The sequence below is a fragment of the Leucoraja erinacea genome, chromosome 3 (assembly GCF_028641065.1).
Source record: "Leucoraja erinacea ecotype New England chromosome 3, Leri_hhj_1, whole genome shotgun sequence".
NCBI classification, from domain to species: Eukaryota; Metazoa; Chordata; class Chondrichthyes; order Rajiformes; family Rajidae; genus Leucoraja; species Leucoraja erinaceus.
This window is the reverse complement of record NC_073379.1, coordinates 54,183,762-54,200,919: the sequence shown is the minus strand read 5'-3', so window position 1 is coordinate 54,200,919 and position 17,158 is coordinate 54,183,762. Positions and strand designations below refer to the sequence as shown.

Below are 17,158 nucleotides of genomic sequence, written 5' to 3'. Positions count from 1 at the left end.
CTTTACTTTTAAAACATACATGTTTTAATTTTGACAGCTGTCATTGTTGTAGGGTAGAATACTAATTTCATACTTGCTTTATGTTTTAGGGGAATTCGCGTGGGCTACACCCCTGATGTCCTGACCGATGCCACAGCCGAGCTCACTGTGGCTTTGCTCTTGGCTACATCTCGGCGATTGATGGAAGCTGTTGCTGAAGCCAAAAAGTAAGTTTGCTGTTTCTTCACAAAAATATTGACTGTTTCCTAAAATGGTTCATTTTTATCTAAAGTAAAGGTGTTTACAGTCAACTACGTGTAGTTACATGTCAACAGTGTCTACGTCAACGTGTATCTCTCCAGAGGAGGGAAACATTTTATTCTGCCTTTCAGTACACTTTGATTTTTATGTGAGACAAACACTAAATATTAAATTTTGCAATATTTGAACACCTGAAAGCTCAAGTGTATTGAAGTATTGGCCTTAGCAAAACATTTTATATTTATTTAGGACTCTGGTTCAGGTTGCGTGAATTACGTATGCAAATTTGTGAGCAAAATCTAATTTCAACATATATGTTTATTCGTTCATTGTCACACGAACAAAATCATGGAGCTCCCTGCCCAACATCATCGTGGGAGCACCTTCATCACTCTACACAGATTCAAATGGTTTAAGAAGAAAGCTGACCAATTCCTTCTTGGGGCAACAATCAATAAGGAATAAAATCTTCCTATGGCAGTGATGTCCTCATCCCCTGAATACATTTAAAATGTAGCTACCACTTACCTTTTCCTCCACATTGTTTTTGTCAGGAGTTACGTTCAGTGCAATTTTATTTTTGGCCATCTTCAGGCAGAAGTATTCCAAAAGTGTTAACAATTCAATTCTGAATTTTCAGTTGAAGTAGGCTTTGAAGAAATATCCTCTTGAATGAGGTGAATCAATGGGCAGAGCAACCAATTTTTCTGAATCTTTCATAGCAGAAGATTGTCTGCTCGATGTCTCAATGTCTGAAACTTCTCTACTTCCAGTGGCGGCTGGGGCACATGGAAACCCTTGTGGCTTTGTGGCTTTGGACTGTCTCACAGCACCGTGGGGATTGTGGGGCTGGGAAGAATAGGTGAGTCATTGTTAAAGTCTCAAAATAATTGTGGACTGAAAAGCCATTTGAACCAATGTTAATCTATCCTTCTAGAGATCTTCTGTGAGAGGAAGGAAGTGAAGGTGTCACTTTGAGCTTTTCATGGACATGGGCAGAGTGGACATAAGTCTCCCTGTCATTCCCAGGGCAAGGATAGTACGGCTCGGGAAGAAAGCACAATTACACTTTACAAGTAAAGGGGAGGTCATTTAAGACTGAGGTGAGCAAAAAACTTTTTTCACCCAGAGAGTTGAGAATTTATGGAATTCCCTGCCACAGAGGGCAGAGAAGGCCAAATCTGGACCTGAGCTGAGAGACACCATCCACTTCCTGCCATCTATCGTGCTGCTGCGCTTTAACCATTTCCACCTCATCTATTATTCTGTGTGTAACATTCATTTACGTCAACGCTGGGAGAAATTAGGCCATGTTAATCCCTCCTGTGCCTGATATGGGTGCTTACAGCTCAACAAAAGCAAGCAAAAAGAGAACATGAAACGGAGCTGACAGGCAAAGTTAAAGAAAATCCCAAGAGATTCCACAGGGACATTAAGAGTAAAAGGGTAGCTCAGGAAATTATAGTCCCGTAAAAGATCAGCATTTGTTGTCTTTGTGTAGAAACATAAAAGATGGGTTAGATTTTAAATTGATACTTCTCATCCATCAGGAGAAGGTCATGGAAGGTAATGAATTAATGAATTGCTGTGATGTCTTAGATCATAAACAAATTACAAAAGAGGAGGTCTTTGTGTTGTTAAAGCACATTAAGGTGGATAAATCCCCAAGGCCTGACCAACTACAGCCACGGACTTTGTGGGAAACTAGGGAGGGAATTGTTAGCAGAGATAATTGCACCATCTTTAGCCACAGTGTAGATGAATTGCTAGGTCCAAACTCAGATCTCTCTCAAACTTAAATCTCATCTTTTCTACATGTTGATTTTTTCATGCACAAGTCAATGCAATTCTAGTTGTTTGCGAATATATACACAAGGTGCTGGAGTAACTCAGTGGGTCAGGCAGCATCTCTGGAAAAAAATGAATAGGTGATGTTTCAGGTTGAGGCCCTTCATGTCGATTGTCATTTCAGAGACTGCAATATTGTGCTAAGTCAGCACTTGGATGTGTTCCTTGTCATTGATACGGACAGATTTTCAGATCTGGTTCCTTTATAATTTAATTTCAATAGTATTATTTTGTTGGTGAAGTATGACAGCATCTGTGTGTATAGTGCCTGGGTGTAAGTGTCTAACACTTGTGCTTATTTTGTCTGCCTTGTAGGCTTAGCTGTTGCACAGCGATTAAAGCCATTTGGTGTGAAGAAATTCCTGTACACGGATTTTGAGCCAAAACCAGAGATTGCTGCCGAGATACAAGCTGAATACGGTGAGCTCCAGTGATAGTGGGCAACAGGCCCGTTGTAGTGAAACAAGGTTGTTGCAGGGGGTGTTCAGAGTACACGGATCAATCGGGCTTTCAGTAAAACCCACTGATCTACTAATGAGCTTTAAGGAAGGACATTATCCTCCTTCTGGCCTTTGTGACCATAGTCTTGCTTCATCCTTGCAATCCATTTCAAGTCAAGTTCAAGAAAACAACCCACACTACCTCGTCAAGTGCAGTGTGAGATTGGTAGTACATAAATGCCATCAGTAATTCACACAAATTATTATTTAAAAAATTACAACAGGTACAGGCAGCAGGAGACACGTCAAACATCCACGCTTGGACTTTTCATCTTGATCTCATCCATGATAAGGTTCTATCAAATTCCAAATTGAAATGATTTAATGTTTCTTGTCTCATGGTCCATGCCAGCATTATATGACCATTATTAGACCCATAGGTTATTAACAAAAATGTTTTTTTAATGTTTAATTTTCCTTCAAATCCTTTCAGCTTTCCCACATGCCCTTTTGCTCTATGTTGCTGAGTTCATATTTTGGAAAAGGTCACCCTTTGCGACTTTGCTCTTGTAGCTGTTCCTGCATTGAGTCTGGCCCAGGGTTTGCCAAACCCGGGAGAGCTGTTGCCAATCCTGCCCTCAGGGGTTTTCAACCCCTCAGCTTTATGGAATCTGAAGTAGCATCTTTAAAACCCCTTTCTCACGGGGCGACTTGACGCAAGAGTTAACCAGAGTTGAACATCGTGGGAACCTCTTGCGATAACCGTACGGCATTCGTGGACCACCGTGGCCCACCGTGGCGCTAACGGCAGGTACTCGTGTAGCTTGGTGACTCGGGGGAAAATTCAAACAAGCTTGAATTTCTCCAAGAGTGACTTGTACACTTGTGGTTGAACATTGCAACATTATATGCACGTAGTGGCCTGTGCGATATCCATACTGACTCTTGCGTTTACCGTGGGAACTCCTGCGAACGGTGAACCCGGAAGCTGGACAGAGGGGACAGAAGGTGAGTAAAAATTGTCTTCTGTGGGATTGAATTTAAAAAATAAAGATTTGCATCTGCATATGGACATCAACTGTTGAGGTCATCTGTTGTTGGCCCTGATTTGTCCCGGTCTTTTCTTGCTTCCAGTATCCCCCTACAATCATCCCGAAGAAGGGTCCCGACCAAAAATGGAATCTATTCCTTTTCTCCAGAGATGCTGCTTGGCCCGCTGAGTTACTCCAGCATTTTGTGTCTAACTTGCTGATTCAGACAGTTTTTGATTATCAAGGATTCTGTGCTGACTCTTTACTCTGAAACACACGTTGGAAATTTAAACTTGGGCGCAACTAACGTCGTCTTACTACCGTGGGAAGTCTTTAACTCAGCAGGCAGGCAGCAGTTAATTGTTGCTCCCTTCAGTTTCCCAGGGAGTCGGGACGGGACTGGAGTTGGGAGTGAAAGGTGGGGGAGTCGAGGGAGAGGAGGGGGAGACAGATGGGGGTGGCTTCATTTACTGGCGGCGGGTGTCTGTCACTGAAACAGGCAGGTGAGATTTGTGTGTGCCTCTCTCTCTCCCCTCCCTCCCTCTCACACAGGCTGAGAGACTCTGCCTCTGTGAGTGTACGACTCTTTCTCCCCCTCTCCCACACACAGTGTCTCCCACATACACAGTAAAACTCTGTTTTGTGTGTGTATATACGTCTCCCCTCATTTCTCTCTCTCTCCCCCCCATCATTTGTGCCACGTGATAATTTAATTACACTTGACAGTTACAATGTTCATTCAAGATTTAACGGGAAAGCTCGGGAGACGGACAAGTCACTCGCACAAATAACAGAAATGCCGAGTACCGTGGGAACTCTTTGTCTACCCCCCCGTTATATCGTGTGATATCGTGCTAGACCACGACCACTTCACTCTGGCTACATCTTGCGTCAAGTCGCCCTGTGAGAAAGGACTATTACAGCCGTCTTGACTGGGAATTGTTAATCATCAAGTCAAGTCAAAGTTTTATTGTCATGTGTCCCAGATAGGACAATGACATTTTTGCTTGCTGCAGCGCAACAGGATATGTAAACAGATTAGGAATTGAGCATGGAATCTTCCAGTACAATCCTCTGAATCATCACACATATTTATATTTAATTTGAATTAAGATTTTCTCCCGTACTTGCTATTTTAAAATAAAATTCCTTATTTGTTTATCTCAACTGTGACTCATTCACCAACAATGCAATATTATTAAACATAGAACATACAGTAGACTATAGAACAGGAAAGCACATGTACAGGACAGTACAGTACAAAACAGACCCTTTGACCCACAAAGTCTGTGCCAGACATGATGCCAAGACCAACACCTAGCTGCTTGCACATAATCCATATCCCTCCATTCCTGCATATACATATGTCTTTTCAAAAAATATTTCTTAGATGCCACAATCATATCTGCCTCAACCAACGACATCTGGCAGCACATTTCAGGCTCCCACCGTCCTCTGTGTAAAAAAAACTTGCCCCACACATCTCCTTTAAACTTTATCCCTCACTACGTGAAGCTAAGCCCTCTCGTATTTAATTTCTCCATCCTGGGAAATAGGTTTTGACTATCCTAACAATGTACATTGCTGAGATCAGGAACCCTCCAACTGTGCGGCAACAAATGCAAATATGCAGCATTCTCCAGGGTTGCTGCCTGACATGCTGAGTTACTCCAGCATTTTTGTGTGAACCAGCATCTGCTGTTCCTTGTTTCTTCCTAGGTCCAAAGGCCAGATTAGCACCTATTACAACAACAGTGCACTATGTTACGCAGTACTCTGACCACGGCCATAGGTCTAACTTACTTTACTGGCTAGACAGAGCATTCCCTCGGTTTTCCCAACCCCACTCTTCCCCCAATATTACACCCGCTTACTTATTACATGAATTTTCACCACTCCCAATATTTCCTTGTTTCACGGGATCCAGAATTAAATACAGTTGATCAATTGTGAAAAGATTGTTCCTGCTTTTGCATTATTGGTGGATGGGTATTGCCAATAACACTGGTCTTCATTATTGGGCATTTACTGTGGTTTGTTGCCAACTACGTATCACTATTTAGCACTCCCATGAATAAAGTTCTTTATTAGAGAATGTACTGTTCGCTGGAGGTTACAATGACACTTCGTTGATTGGAAGCAGGTTAATAGGGTGAAAATCTGATAATTTTCTGTTTTTCTGATTATCTGGTTTTGTAATGTTCTGTAATTACCCTGGCTTGGGTAATTTTCAACAAAGATGTGGTTGGGAAGCTTTTCTTCAGTGTAGTTTTAATCTACTAATTGCTTGCAAGATGGCATGAGCCCTTTGGATGGGTAAACAATCGTTTTGAATGCATGCTGTAAAGTTTTGAAGGTCACTCAGTCCAAGTGGCACCCAATGATTGTTCAGGTGGTTACAAAGTATATATGAAGACTATTACTGATAAGGTACATTGTACATTCATCCTGGGCACAGTAAATTATAATAAAGGAGCAAAAAATATAGAAGGTATAAATTATTTAACTTGGAATTGACAAAGTAATTCTGGTAGCTTTTTATTTTTTTAATATTTACTTTATCTATAAAATTGATATACAATACAATACAACCTGCACATTTCTTTTTTTCTAATCATCGTTCTATCGAAACATAGAAACAGAAAAACAGGTGCTGTCTGTGCCATTTGGCCCTTCGAGCCAGCACCGCCATTCAATATGATATGGCAGATCATCTAAAATCAGTACCCCGTTGCTGCTTTTTCCCCATATCCATTGATTCCTTTAGCCCTAAGAGCTAAATCTAACTTTGTTGAATTAATATCCTGGTTACCGTGCTGGCAAAGTTATTATGAAAGCTGCACAGTTGCATTGGATGGAAGAACAAGGCAAAGAGTCAAATAGACAACGGAATATGTTGCAAATGTTAGTTTAGTTTAGTTTAGTTCACAGATATAGCATCTTCGAACCGCCTAGTCCATTCCTTCAATTGACCATCGATTCCACATGTTCTATGTTTTTCCACTTTTGCAACAACTCTCTGCATATTTGGCACAATTTACAGAGGGCAACTAACCTAGAAACCTGCAGATCTTTGGGAAGTGTGAGGAAACTGGAGCACCTGGAGGAATCCCACACGGTTACAGAGAGAACATGCAAGCTCCACATAGACAGCACCTGAGGTCAAGATTGAACCTGCCTAGGGTTAGTTCTTTTCTGTGAATCAATGTACTGATGTTGGCTCTTTGATTGCAGTGCCTTTGGATAAACTGGCAGAGGAATCTGACTTTGTGACAGTGCATTGTGCTTTGACACCTGAGACCAAAGCCATGTGCAACAAAAAACTTTTTTCCAAAATGAAAAAGACAGCAGTATTTATCAACACGAGCAGGTAAGAAATGAATCCAGCAATTTATTACATTATTTTCAAGTCAATCACAGATGTAGCAGTTTATTGAGGTGCTTTCCATGGGTGCTGACGTGTACTGAGGGGATTCCACTAATGCAATGGTTTGTCAGTTCGGGTCCAGTGATCACAATACCATTAGTTTCAATATAATTATGGAGAGGATCAGAACTGGACCTAGGGTTGAGATTTTTGATTGGAGAAAGGCTAACTTTGAGGAGATTCGAAAGGATTTAAAAGGAGTAAATTGGGACATTTTGTTTTATGGGAAAGATGTGGAAGAGAAATGGAGGACATTTAAAGGTGAAATTTTAAGAGTACAGAATCTTTATGTCCCTGTTCGGTTGAAAGGAAATAGTAAAAATTGGAAAGAGCCATGGTTTTCAAGGCAAATTGGACACTTGGTTCGGAAAAAGAGAGAGATCTACAATAATTATAGGCAGCATGGAGTAAATGAGGTGCTTGAGGAGTATAAAGAATGTAAAAAGAATCTTAAGAAAGAAATTAGAAAAGCTAAAAGAAGATATTAGGTTGCTTTGGCAAGTAAGGTGAAAGTAAATCCAAAGGGTTTCTACAGCTATATTAATAGCAAAAGGATAACGAGGGATAAAATTGGTCCATTAGAGAGTCAGAGTGGACAGCTATCTGCAGAGCCAAAAGAGATGGGGGAGATATTGAACAATTTATTTTCTTCGGTATTCACCAAGGAGAAGGATATTGAATTATGTGAGGTAGGGGAAACAAGTAGAGTAGCTATGGAAACTATGAGATTCAAAGAAGAGGAAGTGCTGACTCTTGAGAAATATAAAAGTGGATAAGTCTCCAGGTCCTGACAGGATATTCCCTAGGACATTGAGGGAAGTTAGTGTAGAAATAGCAGGGGCTATAACAGAAATATTTCAAATGTCATTAGAAACGGGAATAGTGCCGGAGGATTGGCGTACTGCACATGTTGTTCCATTGTTTAAAAAGGGTTCTAAGAGTAAACCTAGCAATTATAGACCTGTTAGTTTGATGTCAGTGGTGGGCAAATTAATGGAAAGGATACTTAGAGATAATATATATAAGCATCTGGATAAACAGGGTCTGATTAGGAACAGTCAGCATGGATTTGTGCCTGGAAGGTCATGTTTGACTAATCTTCTTGAATTTTTTGAAGAGGTTACTCGGGAAATTGATGAGGGTAAAGCAGTGGATGTTGTATATATGGACTTCAGTAAGGCCTTTGACAAGGTTCCTCATGGAAGGTTGATTAAGAAGGTTCAATGGTTGGGTATTAATGGTGGAGTAGCAAGATGGATTCAACAGTGGCTGAATGGGAGATGCCAGAGAGTAATGGTGGATGGCTGTTTGTCAGGTTGGAGGCCAGTGACTAGTGGGGTGCCACAGGGATCTGTGTTGGGTCCACTGTTGATTGTCATGTACATCAATGATCTGGATGATGGTGTGGTAAATTGGATTAGTAAGTATGCAGATGATACTAAGATAGGTGGTGTTGTGGATAATGAAGTAGATTTTCAAAGTCTACAGAGAGATTTATGCCAGTTGGAAGAGTGGGCTGAAAGATGGCAGATGGAGTTTAATGCTGATAAGTGTGAGGTGCTACATCTTGGCAGGACAAATCAAAATAGGACGTACATGGTAAATGGTAGGGAATTTAAGACTGCAGTTGAACAGAGGGATCTGGGAATAACTGTGCACAGTTCCCTGAAGGTAGAATCTCATGTAGATAGGGTGGTAAAAAAAGCTTTTGGTGTGCTAGCCTTTATAAATCAGAGCATTGAGTATAGAAGTTGGGATGTAATGGTAAAATTGTACAAGGCATTGGTGAGGCCAATTCTGGAGTATGGTGTACAATTTTGGTCGCCTAATTATAGGACGGATGTCAACAAAATAGAGAGAGTACAGAGGAGATTTACTAGAATGTTGCCTGGGTTTCAGCAACTAAGTTACAGAAATAGGTTGAACAAGTTAGGTCTTTATTCTTTGGAGCGCAGAAGGTTAAGGGGGGACTTGATAGAGGTCTTTAAAATGATGAGAGGGATAGACAGAGTTGACGTGGATAAAGCTTTTCCCACTGAGAGTAGGGAAGATTCATACAAGGGGACATGACTTGAGAATTAAGGGACAGAAGTTTAGGGGTAACATGAGGGGGAACTTCTTTACTCAGAGAGTGGTAGCTGTGTGGAATGAGCTTCCAATGAAGGTGGTGGAGGCAGGTTCGATTTTATCATTTAAAAATAAATTGGATAGTTATATGGACGGGAAAGGAATGGAGGATTATGGTCTGAGTGCAGGTATATGGGACTAGGGGAAAATAAGTGTTCGACACAGACTAGAAGGGCCGAGATGGCCTGTTTCCGTGCTGTAATTGTTATATGTTATATGTTATATCAGTTTCTGAGTGGATGTTTTAAATCCATATGAATTGAGTACAATCCTTCATTCTTTATTTTAGAGATAAGTTATAATATTTCCATACATTTACAAGAATGCATTTCACCAGTTGTGAGCAACTAGCCAACCATACCTTGAATAAAGAGCTTCCTATACAGGGAATGTTCTGATCTGCAGCAATATTCAGATTCAGATTCAGATTCAATTTTAATATATTTGGAGGCCAAGTCATTGGGTATTTTTAAGCAGTGGTTGACAGATTCTTGATTAGTAAAGGTGTCAAGGGTTAAGGCAAAAAGGCACATGAGAATGGGGTTGGCAGGGAAAGATAAATCAGCCGTGATTGAATGGCGGAGTAGACTCGAAGGGATGAATGGACTAATTCTGCTCCTATGACCTATGAACATGAACTGGAAGTAAAAAGACCTGGATGATGAGAGAAACTGAAACTGTGGTCAGTAAATAGGAGGCGGCATGGGCCAGGTTTAGGCAGCTAGGTTCAAATGTATGCCTGGATTTTAGCGGACTGAGGAACACACTTCAGGAGGAAAATGAGGAGAGCAAAAAGCAGGCAGGACATGGACGAGAGAGGAGGAGAGAGAGGAGAGAGAGGGAGAGAGAGAGGGGAGAGGGAGAGAGGGGGGAGATAGAGAGGGAGGGAGAAAGAGAGAGAGTGGGGGGCAGAAAAAAGGGAGAGGGGGAAGAGAGGGGGAGGGAGAGCGGAGAGAGAGAGAGGAGAGAGAGGGGGAGAGGGGGAGAGGGGGAGAGAGAGAGATGGGGAAAGAGAGAGAGAGAGTGAGGGGGGGGAGGGAGAGAGAGGGGCGGGAGAGAGGGGGGAAGAGAGGGGAGAGAGGGGGAGGAAGAGAGGAGATAGAGAGGGGGAGAGAGATTGATGGGGAGGGAGAGAGAGAGGATAGAGAAGAGAGGGGGGAGAGAGAGAGAGGGGGGAGGGAGGGAGAGATGGGGAGAGTGGGGGGAGAGAGAGAGAGAGAGGAAGGAGAGTGAGGTGGGAGGGAGAGAGAGAGAGGGAGAGAGAGAGAGAGAGGGGGGGGGAGAGAGGGGGAGAGAGAGAGAGGAGAGAGAGAGGGGGACAGAGAGAAAGGGGGGGAGAGAGAGGGGGATAGAGAGGCAGGGCTGCCAACTCCCATGTATTGAGCGTGAGAATCACGCATTTCACCAAATTCTCACACTGATCACAAATTTCTCACGCTCTGTTGTGGGCCAAGTGTTTGATTATAACCTGATCTCCATACATGAATACACCAAGATGCACCATATGAATACAGTATGCACCATATTGCACAATTTCAAGCTGAAAAATGCAAAAGTTCCCTACCATAGGAAGGGAATCACCCTCCTCCCACACCCCCCCCCCCCCCCCCCCCCCCCCAGCCGCTATGCTCCCTCAGGCTTGGTCTCTCGTAATTTCTCACTCCCAACTCTCCCCCAATGTTTGCAGCCCTGGATGAATGGATGGAATTCATGAAGAAGGAATCCAGGCAGAGCTAGCTAACTGGATACAGAATTCACTTCATGGAAGGAAGCAGAGGGTGGTGGTGGAAGTTTGTTTTTCAGACTGGAGGCCTGAAACTAATGGTGTGCCTCAACGGTTGGTGTTGGGGCCATTGCTGTTTGTGGTATATATCAATGATTTGGATGAGAATGTACATGCCATGATTAGCAAGTTTGCGAAATCGTAGACAGTGAAGATGGTTATTAAAAAATACAGCAGGTACTTGATCAGCTGGACAAGTGGGCTGATGAATGGCAAATGGAGTTTAATGCAGATAGGTGTGAGGTTGGATTTTTGGAAGTCAACCAGGGTAGGGCCTTCATAGTGAATGGTAGGCCCCTGTGGAGTGGTGTACAGTAAAGGCAAGGAGTACATGCACATAGTTCCCTGATAGTGGTGTCTCGGGTAGCTGACTGGAGAGGATTCTGAGGATGGTAAAGATGGCTTTTGATACATTGGCCTTCATCAGTCAGCGTATTGAGTGTAGAAGTTGGGACATTATGTTATGGTTGTACAAGATGTTATTAAGGCGATACTTGGAATATTGTGTTCATTTTTGGTCACTTTAGGAAGGATGTCATTAAGTTGGAAAGAGTGCAGCCAAGATTCACAAGTATGTTGCCAGGGTTTGAGAGCCTGAACTATAGGGAGAGATTGGGCAGGTTAGGACTTGAATGCAGGAGGCTGAGTACGGAGGTACAGTGGAGGTAAACATAGAAAATAGGTGCAGGAGTAGGCCATTCGGCCCTTCGAGCCTGCACCGCCATTCAATATGATCATGGCTGATCATCCAACTCAATATCCTGTACCTGCCTTCTCTCCATACCCCCTGATCCCTTTAGCCACAAGGGCCACATCTAACTCCCTCTTAAATATAGCCAATGAACTGGCCTCAACAACCTTCTGCGGCAGAGAATTCCAGAGATTCACCACTCTCTGTGTGAAAAAAGTTTTCCTCATCTCGGTCCTAAAAGATTTCCCCCTTATCCTTAAACTATGACCCCTTGTTCTGGACTTCCCCAACATAGCATCATGAGGGGAAAGATAGGGTGGATCTAGTTTTTTTTACTGAGGATAGGGGAATCAAGACCCAGAGTAGGTAGGTTTAAGATGAGAGAGGCAAGATTCAATGAGAACCCAAGGGGTAATTTTTTCTACAGAGATGGTGGTGGAAATATGAAATGAGCTGCCAGAGCAGGAAGTTGAGGCATGAACTACAACAGCATTTTAAAAGACACTTTGACAGGTACATGGATAGGAAAGGTTGAGAGGGATGTTGGCCAAACACAAGCCAACTAGCTGAGATGGGCATCATCATGGTTGGCATGGACAGGTTGGGCCAAAGAGTCTGTTTCCGTGCTGCATGACTCAGTGTCTCTAAGTATAAAATGCCATTTAACTTGGATAAATGTGAGGTAAGCATTTTGGATGGAAAAGCAAGGAATAACAAAGATGCAGAAAGGTGTGAATAGATCAGCCATGATGGAATGGCGGAGTAGACTTGACAAGCCGAATGGCCTAATTCTTCTCCTATCATTTGTGACCTTATAACCTTATGAACAGGGCCGGCCTTAAGCCGATTGGACCGATTTCTCGCAATTGGGCCCCGCGTTAATTTTCCATATTTCGTACGGAAATACAAATTTGCTTTGTTAAATATGTCACCTGCCCTGTTTCAGCTTTTTTGACCGAGGTCAATATTAATAACACTCACGAGGCCGAAAGCTGCCATAGCCAAGCGTCTATCATCAAGGATCCCCACCATTCGGGCCATGCCTTCTTCTCACTGCTAACATTAGGCAGGAGATACAGAAGCTTGAAGTTCCACAGCAACTGGTTCAGGAACAACCATCAGGTTCTTGAACCAATCCGCACAATCCCAATCCTACCTCAATGTCAGAAAACATCGGTCCACCTCTTGTATTGCAACAGACTTGCTTTTTTTCTTATTATTATGTGTAATTTATGTCTAATTTGTTAATCTAAATTGATTAATTCTGAATCAATGTGCCTGTGGTGCTGCTGCAAGCAAGATGTATCATTGTGCCCATCCCTCACCGTACTTGTGCATAGGACAATAAACTCGACTTGACTTTCAGATTGTAAAACAAAATAGTGGCCTAATAATTCAGCTCACGTTGGCAGTGCTGAAATAAAACATGTCACCTGGTCTTCCACAGAGGAGCAGTGGTGAACCAGGATGACCTCTACACTGCTCTGACCACTGGTCAGATCGCCGCAGCAGGACTGGACGTCACCGTTCCCGAGCCCTTGCCCACTGACCACCCTCTATTTTCACTGAAAAACTGTGGTAAGTGACTAGTGGACCCACAAACAGCGGGTTCAGTAATGCTTTGGAATGGCGAACAGTACAACACAGGAACAGACTCTTCGCCCACAATGACTGCGTCCAACATGATGCCAAATTAAATGAATCTCAACGGCCTGCACATAATCCATATCCCTCCCTTCCCTGCATATCCATGTGCTTATCTGAAAGCCTCTTTAATGCCACTATCATATGTGCCTCCACCACCACCGCTGGAAGCATATTACAGGCACCCACCACTCTCTGTGTTAGAACAAAAACCCTGCACTTCTCCTTTAAACTTTCACGTAAAAGCTACGCCCCTTTAAAGTTATGCCATTTGGTCTCCACACTGACATCTCTACACTGGGAGAAAGATTCTGACCGTTTTACCTTATCTATGCTTCTCATAATTTTATAAACTTCAATCAGACCTCCCGTCATCTTCCAATGCTGAAGAGTAATCAATTCAAGTCTGTCCAACCTCTCCTGAGAGCTAATACCCCCTAATTCTGCACCCTCCCAAAACGTCCACATCCTTCCAGATGGGGCAACCAGACTGCTGTGCTGTTTTGATTCTGATTCGTTGCAACATCAAAACAGCAATTAAGTTAAATTTCTCAGGTTTCTACACAATTTAGAAATTGTTTAAAGTGAATGATGACCACTGTCTAATAGTTATTTATTTTATACTGCAGTCATTCTACCACACGTTGCAAGTGCCACAATCGCCACTCGGACCGCCATGGCTGAGTTGACAGCCAATAACCTCCTGGCTGGTCTCAAAGATCAACCCATGCCTAAAGAGCTGATCCTGTAATGTGCAAGGAACCATTTAGCTGCCAGAGGTGCTTCAGTCCTAGACCTGGTCATGCATCTTGGACTCCCATTGGTTGTATAATTAAAGTACAATGTTGAAAGTGCAATGTCTGTTTAGTTGTTGTGCAGAAACAAATATCTAATAAAATAACGTCAATTAATTTATTCAACGGTCACCAAAATTTATGTTTTGTACGATATAAATTTTCGCCAAATATTTTAATAGCAATGCTGAATACCCTGGAACAGCCATTGCGAAACTCATCCGCAAGCTGTTCCAATCTTGCAGTTATCACGTTTTGGTGAGAGTGACAGTGAGTGAATTTTCACATTTAAAAAGCACACTTTTCCCCTTTTTGTTTACTTTTGCTTGAGTACATTTTTCTAAATTCTAAACTGCAGTCCTCTGACAAGTAAAGATATTGTGAATTTCCCGAGTCAAGTAACGACCAAAATAAACCAAAATCATATCAGCTTGCACCACTGCAACATCAGTCCCTCTGCCTTTGACATTTCACTACCAATCTCACAAAAATTGAGATAAATGTAACCTCAATTAATCCACCTGGAAGCTTACCAAGTACCGATCACTCCTGTGGCACCTATTCTAAATCTCCCGTTGCTTTTCAATCCTGTCCCAGATTTTTAAATATTGGAGAGTGTCGAAACAAAGAACCGCAGATGCTGGTTGATACACAAACTGCTGGAATAACCGAGTGGGTCAGGCAGCATCTCTGGAGAACATGGATTGGTGGTGAAAACACAAGAATGCTGGAGAAACTCGGGGGATCCCTTTGTGTATTGACCACCTATCCATGTTCTCCACAGATGCTGCCTGACCCTTTGAGTAACTCCAGCACATTATGTCCTTTTCTTTATATTGTACTCACAATAATACACAGGAAGGCAGCATGTTAATAGAGAGAGGTTGGGAATGTTCCTCATGATTTAGTGAGCGTACTCTTCCTTTTAACGCTGCCTTTATCTGGAGTTGCCTGGGTTAAATACATAATGTCCTTCCCTTACCACCTCCAAACCTTCCTCAATCTAAGCACCTTGACCAAGTCTCAAAGACACAAATGTTGTGCATATTGGCCTCCATTTGTGGTTCATGTTTGTTTTGTTAAAGCCACATAAATGGCAAGTATTGATAGTCTCTCCAATCCACACATGCAACAATGTGATTGATATTCAACTGCTCTCCAAAATAGGCTGAGCAAGTCTCTCAGTTGTATCAATAATTCACACAAAGGTCCACACTCAATAGCGATGAAGCCCAGCCCATTGTCAGCACTGCTGTCCCTGGTCTTAGGTTGGGTTTCAGGAACTCTGAGCCAACAAAGGCGATAGAAAGAGAAATGATTAGAGCTTCAAAAGTGGAATTAGACAGAAGTTTTAGATAATTTACAGGGCAATGTAGAAATAGTGTGGAATGGGACTGAATAGATTGCTCTATCAGCATGAAGCCAATGGGCTGAATAATCTCTTGTCATAGGTCCAGGATGCTCCTTGACTGCAAAATTGGAGAGGCAGCTGAAAGTGGGCATCTGCTCACACTGTGGACCACGAGCAACAGCTGACTGTCCATCACCACAAGCATGCAAAGAGATGCAGGTTAAAAAGTGTATTCAATCAGTCTGCGATATTATAAATGTTCCTGTGCTCGGAAATCTGTTTATACCCTTGCAACAAGCAGGAGTGCCAGTTGCCAGAAGTAGACCATCCAGGGCTATCAAGTAATGCAGTCACCTTAACATTCATTGGAAGGGCCAACATGGGCAGAGCTTCACATATTGTCTCTTCAAATGTGTTTCAGCATGAACTTATTCAGTTCATGTTAAAGTTCCTTCTGAATTATGAAAAGTACCCAAAGATAAGATGAAGACTTGACCAAATGGTAGAAATGTATAGAATTAATAGATAACAATTTCCATGATTCTATAACTCGAGATATTGAAGTGTATTAGCTAAGATGCATAAGATAATCATAACAAATAGATTGTGGGTGTGGGTGAAATAAGGTTTACTAGGCTTACATGCAAAGTAAGCACTGTAATGTTACATCCAAGGCTGAATATTGTGATAGCTGATATGTTTGAATAGGTAGGGTGAAGGCTACAGAAGAGGAATCACGAACCAGAAGGCACAGTTTAAGATGAGAGGCGAAAGATAAAACCAAAACAGTAAAGCCAACCCTCATCCGTCCCAAGTCAATATTTGTTAACATGTACAGAAGAAGATACATAAACTCCTATGCCATGTGGCCAGAACCCCCACAGCTCACACCATAACCCCGACAGCTCACTGCCTTGTGCAGGGTGAAGAAGAGCGAGAATGCTGGGAGACTTTGCTTTTAAGCTTCGGACGAGTCACATGATGCAGCTTGGCCAACCGGGTACTGGAGCCTTTAGCCCCGTGATTCCTGACTCACAGCCACGTGGCCTGCGCTCGGGAGAAAACAGAGAAACAGGTGAGTACCATATAACACCAGCAGAGGGAGCGCATAACATATGTACACTACAGTCTTGGGCTTTACAGTGCCCAGATCCCATCAAATTATGAATTTAAAGTCAATACAAATTAGCAATTTGGAGATATCGGAAAGATCACCAGATCCTACAATGTTATTGGTCATCAATCATTGGGAAATATTTATGTTATCCACGTCCTCAGAGGGCACTCTTTGTATTATTTTGTGGAAGTTGTACTTGTACACACACTCCTACTAATTCATTTTACTGAGTAACCATCAGTGTTCAGTTTGTTAACATTGAAAAGGTAACATGCAAATTTGTTAACATTAAAAAGATAAAAAAAGAAAAACTAGTGTCATTTGTTGCAGGGACACTATTGCACATTTAGGTGCTACATTATATCAATTCTACTTCCACCATTTCAGTTTGAAAAATATGACTATATAATATGTTTTTTATTGTTAACGAACAGAAATGGAACTGTTGCAATGTCACATACTGTGGCGATGTCAACTGCCTTTAGCCAATCTGGTTCAAGTGTGGCACCAGTCCCACACCATGTGGTGTATTTTTAACGCATTACTGAACTGACTTAACAAACCAATCAAGAGAGTCAAAAGTGCTTTATTGTCATCACAGATAAACCAATGACATTCTTACTGGCCTCAGCACAACAGAATATGTAAACATAGTACACTGTAAA

General features: G+C 42.3%; 1 protein-coding gene across 1 annotated transcript in view; it reads left to right on the top strand.

The window, feature by feature from the left end:
- LOC129695610 (glyoxylate reductase/hydroxypyruvate reductase-like) overlaps nt 1-14,146 on the top strand; it is a 29,600-nt gene extending 15,454 nt beyond the window's left edge. Inside the window, exons 4-9 of the mRNA XM_055632715.1 lie at nt 89-206; nt 1,014-1,102; nt 2,404-2,508; nt 6,794-6,929; nt 13,035-13,165; nt 13,861-14,146. Coding sequence (XP_055488690.1) covers nt 89-206; nt 1,014-1,102; nt 2,404-2,508; nt 6,794-6,929; nt 13,035-13,165; nt 13,861-13,982 — 701 coding nt within the window. The 3' untranslated portion in view covers nt 13,983-14,146. The remainder of the gene's footprint in view (nt 1-88; nt 207-1,013; nt 1,103-2,403; nt 2,509-6,793; nt 6,930-13,034; nt 13,166-13,860) is intronic.
- Nucleotides 14,147-17,158: the final 3,012 nt, after the last annotated feature.